This window comes from Lemur catta, chromosome 10, assembly GCF_020740605.2.
Source record: "Lemur catta isolate mLemCat1 chromosome 10, mLemCat1.pri, whole genome shotgun sequence".
Classification (NCBI taxonomy): domain Eukaryota; kingdom Metazoa; phylum Chordata; class Mammalia; order Primates; family Lemuridae; genus Lemur; species Lemur catta.
This window is the reverse complement of record NC_059137.1, coordinates 83,979,959-83,995,163: the sequence shown is the minus strand read 5'-3', so window position 1 is coordinate 83,995,163 and position 15,205 is coordinate 83,979,959. Positions and strand designations below refer to the sequence as shown.

The 15,205-nt window shown below is 37.1% G+C and overlaps 1 protein-coding gene across 1 annotated transcript in view; it reads left to right on the top strand.

Moving 5' to 3' along the window:
• The window catches only part of LOC123646099 (contactin-associated protein-like 3), a 202,134-nt gene that overhangs the window by 149,360 nt on the left and 37,569 nt on the right, over positions 1-15,205 (top strand). Inside the window, exons 13-14 of the mRNA XM_045562762.1 lie at positions 1,186-1,365; positions 12,345-12,501. Coding sequence (XP_045418718.1) covers positions 1,186-1,365; positions 12,345-12,501 — 337 coding nt within the window. The remainder of the gene's footprint in view (positions 1-1,185; positions 1,366-12,344; positions 12,502-15,205) is intronic.

Below are 15,205 nucleotides of genomic sequence, written 5' to 3'. Positions count from 1 at the left end.
CATTATGTCTTTGCTCTCCATAACGTCTGTGACTAAAAGGATATTCCAGTAGCACTTCTGGTTTTCTTGTCCCTCTTTTCTTGGATCTCTGTTTTTTATTGTTGTCTTGCTATGTTAGGAGTGTGTAAGCACAGTAAGGCTGTAAAATTTGTCTCATGCGTATTTGGCAGCCAAGCCATTAAAAATCTTGATATGTGAAAGTGTGGGAGGGTGATTTCTCAACGTGAAACCTATTGCATTGCTTGACTCTTAATTCTTAAAAATATCTCCATGAGAATGTTATCCAATCTCTCCAGGTAGGAAAATTCCTATGGGAAATGTCCATTATACTAAATATATCTTTTTAGAGGTTAAAGGACCAGATAGCACCAATGTAGTAGAATCAAGATGACTTGAAGTCAGCTTCTTTTCCACTGAATACTGCATAATACTGCAGGTATTTAAATGTAGCTGGGTGATGCTTTACACTGCCTGAGTCATTGTTGGAGACTTCAAAGAACCCAAGGTGTGTTTCTCCCCTTAAGAGATTGTTAGGTTGTTTTGTTTTTTATTTTATCAGAACAAATATAAGTACCCAAAGTGACAGAAGTACCTCGGAAATTATGTCAGCAAGCAGGCAGCTCTCGGCGCTACCACCTGGAATACTTCTGTTAGATGCTCAAGGCACGGGACTCTTCAGTGCTTGGTCACTGATTGAGAAGCTGACACAATTAAACAATTTTATTTAATAGAGCTGATTCTTATTATATTCCGCCAGTATGTGGCTCACATTATCCCCAAATGTATCTTTTATACATTTATTTGATAATCAGAGAAACAGACGCACGTACAGACGAGGAAAACAGATAATTAAAAAAAAATGTGCAGGCCAGTAAGAGTTTGGTCTCATGCTTGCGTAGACGTAAAAAAATAGTTTTAAGAACTAGCAAGTCATCGCTCGCATGATACACTTACAGACATGATGTCCCAGAAGTTTGAACATCAGTTCCCCCAACATACTTTCTATTGGAGGCCCAGTTCTGGCTAAGTCCACTGTTATACAAACCCAACCCTCAAAATCGCTGCGAACACGCAGTAATATAAACTTCAATTAAAAAGCTCACGCAAACGAAGACTCTTTCGCTTTGCGCATTCCTGCCGGCCTCTGCAGCCCAGTGACGCCTCCTCTTTGCCCGGTTTCTGCAGCGGACGCGGCGTGGACGGTGGTGCGGCACAGCGGCCCCGACGCCGTGACGGTGCGGGGCGCGGCCTCCTTCGCGTACGCGGCCGGCGCGGGGCAGCTGCGGGCCGCCGTGGGCCCGGCCGAGCGCTGCGAGCAGCGGCTGGCTCTGCGCTGCGGGACGGCGCGGCTCCCGGACGCGCGAGGTAAGGGCGGGCCGAGCGCTCGCCGCGAGGGCAGACGCCGGGCAGGCCGAGCGCGCGGGCGGAGGTGAGCTGCGTTTCCAGCCAGCACAGGCCGGGGTCGTTTACGTGGCGCTCGGTTCAACCCCCGACCGCTCGCCCAGCGCCTTCCGGGTCTCGATCGGACCAAAGGGCAATAAGTAGCGCTCTCCTGCGGGTTGATAGACGGTCAGCGATCCCGTGCAGGACTAGTGCTTCACGGGGAATTTTGCTAATAACATTATGACTTAGCTTTCTGTTGACAATTAGGACATGATGGCTATAGGGTGGGTTCAGTCTAACCCAGGTGTTTCCCGAAGACCAGCGGGAACCAATAGTGCGTCCTCCTTACTCTTCTCAAAGTCTACTTCTAAATCTCTCTGTACCATTTTGGCTTCTTCCCTTTAGAGTATCTCATTATGCCGGGCTGTCACTGTGTATTCCCCAGACCCACCACCCCCAGTTTGGTAGAGGATGAAATAATAACTGAAGTTACTGCGAGATTTTTTCAGCTGGTCTCTCATTTTTCCCAAATGATCCAACATATATCTTTATCTTCATAAATGCAAGTAACCCTTAGGAAGCTCTGTTTGCAACATAACCCTCTTCTCTTAAGTCAGAGGCACATTTTTTTCTTCCTCTTTCCAAGAATTCCCACAGTCTCCTACAGAACTCCCCACTGCTCCCCAACACAGGTGCCATATGGTTTACTGCAAAAACTTTATTATTAGTGATAGTTAAATACTGAAGTCTGCCTTTCATTTTTTTAAATTTAGCAATCAAAAATAGTATATGTTAGTGGCAAAAGGAAGCCACTTTTTTTCTCTTTTTTTGAGACCAAGTCTCTCTCTGTTGCCCAGGCTAGAGTGCAGTGGCATCAGCCTAGCTCACAGCAACTGCAAACTCCTGGGCCCAAGAGATCTACTGCCTCGGCCTCCCGAAGAGCTGGGACTACAGGCCATGCCCAGCTAATTTTTTCTGTTTTTAGTAGAGATGGGGTCTCGCTCTTGCTCGGGGCTCAGGATGGTCTTGAACTCCTGACCTAAAGAGATCCTCCTGCCTTGGCTTCCCAGAGTGCTAGGATTATAGCTGTGAGCCACCGCACCTGGCCATGGAAGCCACTCTTAAATTTTCAATCCACAATCTTTTGTTAAATTGAAAAGTGGTATGTGACTCTTGTCTGGAGGTGGGCCTGGCCCACGCCTGTCCTGCCTTCCCTAATCTTCACCTCTCATGGCCACTTGGCCCCTGGAATATGCCAGACCGTGTTCTTCCCCAGGCCAGAAGCTTTCTACCACTTCCTCCACTTGGATGGTCTCCCCACTGCCTTTCACTCTCTTAAATCTTACGCATTGTGGGAGACCTGTGCTGTCCCCACTTGAGTCCCTTCTCAGACTGATCTATCCCTTCTTTGGATGCCTGTCAGCCACTTCAGCCTACTAGAAAAAGCAAAGGGTTTGTTCCATTTCCAAATCTGAAGTTCACCTTCCAAGACTGCCACTTAGCAGCTGTGGAAATTTAGCTCATTGCTTACTCTTTCTAAGGCTCACTTTCCTCTCAAGTGAAATGGACCCAATAGTTCTGATCTCATAGGATTTCTTACATAAATGAGATCACCTAAAGAAAATTCAGAGAGTAGGAAATTCTCATTCCTACCTCTCTAGTTTTTTATATTTATGGTTGGCATTACAAAATTTAATTATGTATTAGTTCATTGCTATTGAATTTTAATCAGTTAAGAAAGATAATTATAGCAATCTAAACCAAGACTATGTAACAAAACCCATTGGATTAGTTAACTAGGCAACGCCAGGCCAGGTGAAGAAACTGAGCAAGTCACATGGGAGTAAACCTCTAATGGAACTGGAAAACCACATTACCCAGTGAGTCAGCAGGAAAGCACCACGTGTGGACTGGCCCACAGCTTGGACATTGCACAGGTCAGCAAGGAAACTAGTATTTAATGCATGCATTTGCTAGCTATTACCTACTTGGATTTATTTCTAGATATAAGGATTATTCTAAAATAACAAAATCAAATTTTTAATTTGGAGAATAGATGATTGAAGGTGAAAAAATGTGAGATTATCAGACTACTTTAGGAACAAAATAGTGTCCCTTTTCTACAGGCTCGATATACAAACACTCCTCATTTGTATGTCTGATGGCTACGTTGGCAAAGCTGCCACTGGAGAGTTTTAAATATAAACTTAATTTAGACAAATATCTAAGATGGCCCTGATATTGCCAGGATCTCCTAATTAGGCTAGAGATGAAACAGGAGGATAGCGTAGCCTAAATTTTCTTTATGATAAGACAGTTCTGACCTGCTTCACCTTACTAGTGGCCACGAACAAGTCAGGAGGAACTTTAATTTATACTCTGTAACACTGTAAAATGAAGTAACATCTGACTCTGTATTGTAATCATGCCTGTATCCCGTACCAAGAAATTATGATTTAATTTGTCTGGGGTGTAGCTTTGGAATTTTAGTTTAAAAGATCCCCAGGTGATCTTTTGGAAACTCTTGGGCTAGGGACTAAATAATCAAAGAAATTGAATATTCTACTCCAGTCATTGATAATTTACCTATTTCTTCTCTTTTGAAAAAGAGAATATATTTCTTCTTTATAATTTTCTTTTTTTTTTACTTAACTTTTTTTAAATTTTGAGATAATTGTAGATTCACATATACTTGTGAGAAATAATAGAGAGAACCTGAATACCTTTTACTCCAGTTCCCTGCAATGGTAACATCTTACAAAACTGTATAGTTCACTATTACAACCAGAATACTGACATTGATACAGTCAAGATTCATAATGTTTCCATCAGCATGAGAATCCCTCATGTTGCCCCTTAATAACCACACTTGCTGCCCCTCCCATTCACCAGGCTGTAAGCCCTAGCAACCACTAATCTGTTCTCCATTTCTATGGTTTTGTTTAAATTCCAAGAATGTTATGTCAGTGGAATCATGCAGTATGTACCCTTTTGCAATTGAGTTTTTCCACTCAGCATAATCCTCTCTAGATGTATTTATGTTGTTGTGTGTATCAATAATTTGTTCTTTTTTTATTGCTGAGTAGTAACCAATGGTATGAGTGTACCACATTCACCCATTCACCCACCGAAGGGCATCTGGTTGTTTACACTTTGGGACTATTATAAATAAAGCTTTTATGAACATTCATGTACAAGTTTTGTGTGAACACAAGTTTTTGTTCTGTGGGACACATGTTCAAAAGTACAATTGCTGGGTCATATGGTAATTGCATATTTATTTTTATAAAAACTTGCTGAACTGTTTTCTAGAGTGGCTATACCATTCCCATCAACAGTGTATAAGGATTTTATTTCCTCCACATCCTCATCAACACTTAGTGTTGCCACCAATTTTTATTTTGCCTTTTCTGATAGGTGTATAGTAATATCTTTATTGTGGTTTTAATTTGCATCTCCCTGATGTCTAATAGTATTGAATATCTTTTCATGTGCTTATTTGATATCTGTATATCCTTTTCAGTGAAATATCTATGCATTTTTTTCATTTTTTAATTGGATCGGTTTGTTTTGTTATTTTTCTTTTGAGTTTTGAGTTCTTTATGTGTTCTAGATACTGGTCCTTTTTTGGATATGTGATTTGCAAATATTTTTTCCCATTCTGTAGTTTGTCTACTCGTCCTCTTAATTGGGTGTTTTATAGAGCAAATGTTTTAATTTTGATGAGGTCCAATTTATCATTTTTTCCTTTTATGGATTGTGCATTTAGTGTGAATTCTAAAAATTCTTTGCCTACCTCTAAATCCCAGAGATTTTCAACATTTTTCTAAAAGTTTTACAGTTTCACATGTTACTTTTAATTCCATGCCTCATTTTGTGATAATTTTTGTATAAGGTGTGAGAGTTAGGTCAAGGCACTCAGGTGCATGTACACTCTCTGTTTTTGTTTTGTTTTGTGTTGGTTTTTTGCCTAAGAATGTCCAGTTGCTCTAGAACCATTTGTTGACAAGGCTGGCCTTCCTACATTGAACTGTATTTTCAACATTGTCAGACATCAGTTGGACATATTTCTGTGGGTCTATTTCTATGTTCCATAAATGATTTCTATTCTTTTAAATTTGCTAGAATGTTTTATGGCCTAGAATGTGATCTAGCTTAGTGAAATGTGCGTGTGTATTTGGAAGGAATATATATTGTGTGGTGGTTGAATGAAGTGTTCTATAAATGTGAATTAGATCCAGTTGATTGATGGTGCTGTTCAGTTCAAATCAATCCTTAATGATTTTTTGCCTCCTGGATCTGGCAGTTACTGATGGAGGGGTGTTGAAGTCTCCAGTGTTAATAGTGGATTTGTCTCTTTGTCCTTGCAATTCCATCAGTTTCTACCTCACATCATTTGACTCTTCTGTTGTTAGGTATATACACATTAATTAAATATTATTGTATCTTCTTGGAGAATGTACCTCTTTATCATTGTGTAATGCTCTTATTCATCCCTGATAATTTCCTTGCTCTGAAGTCAGCTTTGTGTGAAATTAATATAGATACTCTGGGTTTATTTTGATTAGTGTTATCATGATACATTTTTCTCCATCCCTTTACTTTAAATCTGTTGTTTTATATTTAAAGAGGATTTTGGTAGACAACATACAGTTGGATCTCGTTTTTTGTCCACTCTGACAGTCTGTGTCTTTTCATTGGTATATTTAGACCATTCATATTTAAAGTGATTATTGATACTTGGAGTAATATTTACCCTGTTGTACTCTTTTTTATTTGTTGCCCTTTATTTTCTTTTTTTCTTTTTCTTTTTTTCGTTGAATTCCTCTCTCATTTTTCTTTTCTTGTTTTAATCGAGCATTTTATGTGATTCCATTTTCTCCATTCTTCTAGCATATCAATTATACTTCTTTTTAATTGTTTTAGTGGTTACCCTTGAGTGTGAAATATATATTATAACTAATTTACTTTCAAATAACACCGTTCCACTTCATTGATAGTGCAGGTACTTTATAACAAAGTATTTTCAGTTCTTCTGTCTGATTCCTTATTGCATTTCTATCATTCATTTCACTTATCCATAAGCTATAATCACCCAGTACATTGTTGCTATTATTATTTTGAACTGTTGCCTGTACACTGATTAAGAAAAAGACAAAAGATTTTATTTTACCTTCATTAATTCCTTCTCTAATGTTCTTCCTTTCTTTATGTACCTCTGACCCGTATCATTTTTCTTCTCTCTGAGAATCCTCTTTTAACATAGCTTGCAAGGCAGGTCTGCTGGTGATAAATTCCTTCAATTTTTGTGTGTCTGAAAAGGTCTTTAATTCTGCTTTACTATTTAGGATAATTATACTGGATATAGAATTCTAGGTTAGTGTTTGTTTTCTCTCAGCACTTTAAATGTTTCACTCCATCTCTGTTTGCTTGTGTGATTTCTTAAAAGAAATCTGCCATGATTCTCATCCTTGTTCCTCTGTGGGTAAGGTGTTTCATTTTACTCTGGTTTCTTTCAAGATTTTCTCTTAGTCTGTGATTTTCTGTATTGTAAACATGATTTGCCTACGTGTAGATTTTTTTGTATTTATTGTGCTTGGTGTTCTCTGAGATTCCTGGATCTGTGGTTTGGTGTCTGTTACTAAATTTGAAAAATTCTCAACCATTATTATTTTAAATATTTCTTCTGTTCCTCTCTGTTTTCCTTCTCCTCCCGGTATTGCCATTATGTTACATATGTTATACCTTTTGAAATTGTCTTACAGACCTTGGATATTCTGTTTTGTTTTTTCATCCTTTATTCTTTTTGTTTTTAATGGGCGGTTTCTATTGACTTATTTCCAAGCTCACTGACTCTTTCCTTATCCTGGTTCAGTTTACAAATGGGCCCCTCCAAGGCATTATACATTTCTGTGACTGTATTTTTTTAAATCTCTAGAATTTCCTTTTGATTCTTCCTTGGAGATTCCCTCTCTCCGTTTATATACCTATCTGTTCTTGAGAACCCTTAATATATTAATCACTTTTTTAACTTAGAGCCCTTAACATATTAATTATTATTATTTTAAATTTCTGATCTTGTAATTCCAAAATCTCTGTCACATCTGAGTATGTGTATGACGCTTGCTTTGTCTCTTCAGACTGTGCTGTTTTCCTTTAACATGCCTTGAAATTTCCCTGTTATAAACTGGACATGTTGTATTGGCAAAAGGATCTGAGGTAAGTAGGCCTTTAATGTGAGGTTTTACGTTTACCTGGCAGTGTTTACTCATTGTGTAATTGTGGTGTCAGAGGCTAAAATTTCCTCTGGGGTATTTTTTTCTTTCCCTTGTTTTATTTGGGGTTTCCCTATAGATTCCGTCTTAAGTACGGTCTGAAGCTTACATTTCTTCCACCTGTAACCCCCTGTTATTATACAGGCAACCTATTGATGTGGTGGTAAGGCCTGGGGAGAGGTGAAGCATTCTGCACTGCTGTGATTAGGTCAGTCTTTTCGTGAATCTGTTTTTCTGGGATGTGACCTTCACAGTGCTTCTCAGGCTCCTTCCCCTTCCCTTGGGTGAGAAAGGAAGCTAGAGGGGCTGGTACTGGAAATTTCCCTTCCCCCAGGCTCTTTACGCTCTAGTACACTAGTTCCTTTGGGGTCAGGATGTTGTTAAGGAGAACTGGGTGCTCTGGGTTTATTTCAAAATGGTGACTTCTTCCCTTCCCCTGCTGGGGACGTGAGAATATTTTTCTCCTGTCTTTACCCTGAGAACCTGGTGGGGCTCCTGGAGATAAAACTCACAAAAGTGTGTGGACCCTCTAAGGCCGCCCCCACCGCAGGAGTTTTGAATCTCTCCAGCTGGTCCTTGCTCAGTATCCAGCAATTAGTCAATTATGTCTTAAGTGCTCCTGCCAGATTAGCCCCTACTTCTGCTCCGTTAGCCATGATTCTGCTTTTACCTGTCTCTACAGTTTCTGGGAAGACGTTTGCCCTGTGACTTCAATTCTCTAAGGGGACTAAGGGGAGTTGTTGATTTTCAGTTAGTTCAGCTTTTTCTTGTTGTGAGGATGGGAGTGATGACTTCCAAGCTCTTAAATCATGTCAGATTAGAAACCAGAAATCTCAAATTTTTGCTTCATTTTTTTGAGAGTCTGTTGTTTGTTGCATACACATTTAGAATCAGCATGTCTTCCTGGTGATTGCTTTTTAAAAATTATATGTAATGTTCCTCTTTGTTCCTAGTATTTTTAGTTGTTCTGAATTCTGTTTTATCAGATATTAATATAGCTATTCTTTCTTTCAGAATTAGTTTTTCAGGGTTTATCTTTTCCCATCCCTTTACTTTTAACCTGCCTATGCTGTTGAATTTGAAGTTAGTTTCTTATAAATATCACCTGGTTGTGTCCTGTGTTTTTTATTTTTTCCAGTCCACTCTGCCAATCTCTACTTTATAATTGTTATATTTTAAGTATTTATATTTAAGGTGATTATTATAATTTTCTTACTGATTATTTGATATTACAATATACATATGTGACCTATGACAGTAAACTTCAATATTTTAGCTTTTCCAGTGAAATATGGAGTCCTTATTTCCCTTTAAGTCCTCTATCTTCTAAATGTCATGAAGTATCATATGGCATTATAAATTTTGTATCAGTTATCACATATCTTTTTAAAAATTAATAAGAAGTATAGTGTATTATTAATATATTTACCCATATTTCTGCTCTTTTCATTGTTATTTCTTCTTTTCTGATACTCCAGAATTCCTTCTATTATCATTTACTTTCTTTTTGTAAAACTTCCTTTATCCATTCTTTAGGGAACCTATTCTTTAGGGAACAAATTCTTTTAGTTTTCTTTTCTGTTAAAAAGTTTTTATTTCCATTTTATTTTTGAAGGATAGTTTCTCTGGATATAGAATTTGTAACTGACAATTCTTTCATCCCTGAAAAAACATATCATTCCTTCTGGTCTCTGTGATTTCAAATGAGTCATCTACTGTCATTGAAATTAGCATTCTTCTATGGGTAAGATGTTAGTCTCTCGAGCAGTTTTCAGGATTTTTTCTTTGTCTTTAGTTTTCAAAAGTTCCATTATGCTGGATCTTGGTGTGGATTTCTTTGGGTTTATCCTTTCTTGAATATATTGAACTTCTTGAATCTGTGGATTTATGTATTTCATCACATTTGGGAAGTTTGTAGCCAATATTTTTTCAAATACTCTTTTAGCCCCACTTTCTTCTTCACTCTTTTTGAGATTATGGTGATACAAATGTTGGATCTTTTGTTCTTGTTCCATTGGTCCCTGAGGCTCTGTCTTTTTTATATTCAGTCTATTTCTCTTTGTTGGTTAGGTTGGGTAAAATCTATTGAACTGTCCTCAAGATTGCTGATTCTATCCTGTCTTATGCACTCTATTCTTGAGCCCATTCAGTGAGTTTTTTTAAAGTTATATTATTTTTTCAGTTTTATAATTTCCATTTGATTTTTTTATAACTTCTACTTCTTTACTGAGCTGTTCTTTTCATATGTTTCAAGAGAATTTGTAGTTGCTTGTTTAATCATTTTTTTATGATGGTTGCTTTAAAAATCTTTGTCAGATAATTTGGATTCATCCTTGGTGTTGGTGTCAGTTGATTGTCTCTTTCCAGCAAATTACGATTTCTGGTTTGGCATGATGAGTGATCTTCCCAGTGATTGTGTTCCAGGTAGTTCTTTTGGCAATTAAATGAGGAGACCCTGGGTCTTATTTACATTTTTATTTTAGCATACAGTCACCCTCATTAGGGTGTGTAGGTTTTAGCACATTTTTTATGGGCTGTAGTTTCAATGACAATTTAATTTTCAGAGCTTTTGTTGGGCTGTTTTGATCAGTTTGGTTTATCTGTGCTGCTTGTACTCCTCCTGCTCCCTGCCAGTGCTGCTTGGGGAGACAGAAGGAGCTTCCCTAGGCTGGGATGTGTGGTGGTGCCTTTATGTGGGGGAAGGGCAGCTCAGGCCCACTGGGATGAAGGGTCTTCCAGGGCTGTGATTCTCGTGGTAGGTTCCACCTTCCACCCTGCATCTGAGAGGTAGAGATTGCGTCCCGGGTCAGGCATTTGTTGTTACAGAATATCCATTGCTGATGCCTCCCAGCCTTTCAGGGTCTTTAAGTGAAGGTGGGAAATCTCAGGCCTTGGAGAAGGAGAGCATTTCCCTACCTACTTATTATCAGCTTCATTTCCACTTAGCCCCTTTGCCATGCGAGGGAGGAATGATCCTCTCTGGGCCTCCTTATGTTGCTGGTTTGGGGATCAGAAAACATCAGATGTGTGTATTCTTCTGTTGCATGGGGAGTTGTAAGATGCTATGTAAACCACTATACTTTTCCTCCAGGCCTGGGGTCCTAACCAGTTAACCTTCCTCTTTCCATTTTTCGGACTCCCATTTGGTTGTCTTTTGTATTATTTCCAGGCTTTATAATTATACTTAGTGAGGAGAATCAGGGACAGACAAGTCTACATGTTCCTCATCAGTCCTGAAATTCTCTGTTAAGTCTTTTCTGATAGTTCTCTCAATTCTTTAGTACACTTTAAAAACATTTGAGCAGAACCAAAGATATTTACTATTACTAAAAAATATATGTTTTTACTACTTTATAAGGAATGTGGGAGATTTAGACATAAACTTGTGCATTAGGATATAGAGTTTTTTTGCTCTTTAATCTATGAAAGTTCATTGAAGTAATTTTTAAAGTAGTATTATAAGAAAAGAATATTATTTTTTAAATATCTTTCACTTTCTAGTGTCAAGATTTCAATGTATTTTTAAAAGATTCTTGATAATGATTCCTTATACACTTAGCAGAATTTTTTTTTTCCCTTTTTCTTTCTTTTTTTCGGATGAGTAGATGGGTGGGTGGCAGTGGTGGTAATGAGTATAGCAGTCTTATCTATAAATGAGTCACAGTTGAGTTGTAGTAAATGGTAAGAAAGAAACTAGCATGACTTCCAGATACCAATTCAGGGCCCAATAGTAATAGCCAATTAATTTGAAAAACAGCACAAAATGGTCAAGCTATGTTTGAGAAATTGATTGAGTTAATCCTCTTCCATTTTCTTCTTGCCCTAATGCCATGATGACTGAAATTTGTCTCCTCTCACCCGCTTTCTCTTTTTAAGATGGATGGCCTACACACCTTGTTCAACTATCCTGACTTCACTGGGAGGTGCACTCTTATCCTAATATAGTAGAGTAGAACTAAGTCAGGGTCTGGCTGTATCATTTAATCATTGCTCATGCTGAGGAGGAGCCGGTACTAAACATCTGCACTAGTCAGAGCTGTAGTTGACCCAGGGGCACTTTGTTTCTGAACATACGATTCACCCTAGGCATGAAGAAGCCCTATCAGTGTCAGTTCTTTAGCCTCCGACTAGAGTCAGGCCATCTAATGCAAGAAAAACATCTTCCTCCAAAAAATTTATAAGTCCTGACAGGGAGTACCATGTTAAACATACAGCTAGTGTTCTTAGCAAAAAGACGTCATGAGATAAATCAGTGCCTTTTTATAACATTAAGCTTTCTCAAAAAGTATTTGATCATCTCAAACAAATTTTATCTTTAGTGTATAAATTACTCTGGTTTTTATTTTGATGGAAAATTTTTTTGAATGTTATTTCTATGGAGAGTATGTAACATCATGTACAAATAAGTTAAGGACTCATTTTCTAATAAAAGAAAAATAGATGGGAATCATTTAAGCCTAGATTTTGAAATATAGGGGAAAAAAGATTGGTTAGCATGCTTACAGAAACATCTTTGTTGCAGAGGTGAAATGTAACTCCTGAGGTATATTCTTTTCTCTCTCTCTCTCTTTTACACACACACACACACACGTTCATGAACTTTAAACCTGGGAGTAAAAGGAACTGTATTGGGGTGGTGGTAGTGGGGGGCAAGTAGATGTCATCTTTCTCATACTTGTCTTTCAGATGGAACCCCCTTGAGCTGGTGGGTTGGAAGAACCAATGAAACACACACTTATTGGGGAGGTTCTCTGCCTGATGCTCAAAAGTGTACTTGTGGATTAGAAGGGAACTGCATTGATTCTCAATATTACTGCAACTGTGATGCTGGCCGGAATGAATGGTGATTTCCACATGATTTCCCTGCACAAAAATGTAGTTTTTATTCCTTAATTATGCATAGTTAATTAAATATCAGACAAGCTAGTACAAAAAGGTAACTAGATTAAAGTATGTTCAAGCAAGTTAAAAATATGTCTTGATGAAATATGATCAATTAATTTAAAGGTTAAATTTCATGACCAAAGATTTACTAAAATATTTCACTGTGAATAGTATATAATGTACAGTTTATTTTTTCTAAAATAGAAACACCTGGTAAGTTTTCCACTTACTGGAAATCAAATATCAGTCCTTTGGAAGTTTAATTAATCTATCATGTATTCACACAGTATACTCACAGCAGCAACTCAAAGGTGAATTCCTCCAAATGTTTGTCATAATAGATTTGGGATATAATGCTGCATGTTCTATCATTTTTTTTAGAAATTCACAGTAAGCATTAACACCTTAAAACTCTGAGAGGTCCTACATAAAAGGACTGTGTTTATTTTGTGGAATCGACAATTTCCCACACTCTTTTAACTCTTCATTAGTACAATACCAAAGCTTTAAGAACCAAATGTTCTATAGACCACACTTTTAAACAGCTAACACAGAATTTCAAGGATTTGAAAATTGTACTTTAAGCTTTCTTTTGAACACAAGAATTTTCTCATGTAGATTGCATGCTTCATTTTATAGAAGTTGTTTTTGAGGTTATTTTTGTAATGTGTGTTGGTCTTGTTTTTTATTTGTAATGTGAAAATGTTTTAGATCTCTGGATTCATGTTGGTAACTCAAAAACATTGTCATAAAACAATTAGACCATGTAGACTACTTTCTATTTTTAAAAAAATCTTATGGTCAATCGGGTGTCAATATAGTTGATTTGGCTATAAAATATCTAATCTAAGCAGTAATTTGACTCCTAAAAATTGAGTTTACCATTTGGACTGCATGATAGTCCACTTACTTAGTTGGCATAAATACAGACTATTTTGAATCACTTTAAAAAATGTTGTTGAATTTGAAAAACACACTTGAATAGACTGGAGTTGTCAATAGAATTTGTACTATATGCTTCCATGGGGATTATTTTTACTGTTCCTCAAGTTCAAAATTACAGAATCATCATATAGATTTATGAGACACTGATTTTTCAATATTTTGATGTATGGTGCGAAGACAGCTTTTTCCCATTTAAAAAAATGAATGCAATTTTAATGCAATGAGTAACAGGAAAAAAAACCTGACCTGTAGTTTTGTTTTGTTTTTTTTCCTCTCTTTTTTATTTCAGCATATTATGGTGGTACAAATGTTTAGGTTACTTATATTGCCCTTGCATTTGGCCACCAGTAATTCCCAGGTCTTATATAACCTTCTGTCAATTAAAATACTTTTGTGAAAGTTAAGATGTACACTATAAAGTGTCTAGTGTTGCAATGTGGTGATATTTGTTAACCTTGAGCTCCATAATGAGACAAACAGCCACATTCAAATCTTCTTGCAGGGCATCTCTAACAATCCTAGAGATTGTCTTTCCCTCTGTTCTATAAGGGGCTTCCGCCTGTGTCTAGCTCCTGACTCTTAGGAGACCTAAGGATCACTGGTCTGTCCCCAGCACCATTCCCTACAGGTCAGAGAGGAGAGATTTGGCAGGGCATTGCTAGAAAGCCAGAATTATATATATTCTGGTGGCTTTATAATGCGGTTTGAAGAATGTTAAGAAATTTATTTTTTTTTAAAAGTTATAGAACATTCTATTAGTATTAAGTGCATACTTTACTGTGTATCTCATTTGCTTGGGGCAGTAACCAGAGGAGCATACCACATGGAGGATCTAACTGTATTGAGTGACCTTCCTACTACATACTGAGTAGTGAGGCAGGGGACAGAAACTGATGTGGGTCCAGGTCCTCTGAGACTCTTAGCTGTGTCAGCTTCAGTTCATTCGAGTAAAGGGCTGCACTCATGTGACAGAAGACCTGGGTTTTCTTTAAGAGGAAAACAGATTGAAAGAATTAAATCCAATACTAATTTCGGAAGTGGGGATTGTGGAGTCATTGCTTTTTAAGCTTATTTAATTTGAAGCTTCCAGTGGACAGATCTTATTCAATAGTAAGAATATAACCATTCTCAAATTCTGTCCCAATTCTTGTAGAGTATGTTTTGTAAATATGGGTGTATATATGTGAGAGAAGGCTGGGGAATTCCAATTTTAATTTAAATTTTTCAAATGAAATTAATTTTTCTCTTTATAAAAATGGAATTCTAAAGATTTTATGATCAAAGTTATAAATAAATATGAAAAGATATATAATTATAATAATATGGATTAGGATATAGAAATAAGAACCTAATCCTAGTTTTCATTCAGAGTCTTTCCTCGAGTAATTATTGAGGTGCTTAGAAAGTTTTTCCTGGTTAGAAGTTTATAATGAAAGAATATCATTCAGGAATGGAAGTAAATTGAAAACTATTTTGCTATCTCTTCGTGTGCGTGTCTATTGATGTGATCAGTAGTATTGGTAATGTAAACGGTCACCATTTTTCCACAAGTTGTCCCTATAATCAGCAGCTCTTTCTCAATCATGTTATGTGAAAACAATAATTTATGATCAGTCAGTACCCCCATTAGAGTAAGAATTTTCTGTCAAATAATTAATTATAATATTCCATAAGTTTATTAAATAAATAAATATATTTCAAGGGTACTATAATAATTT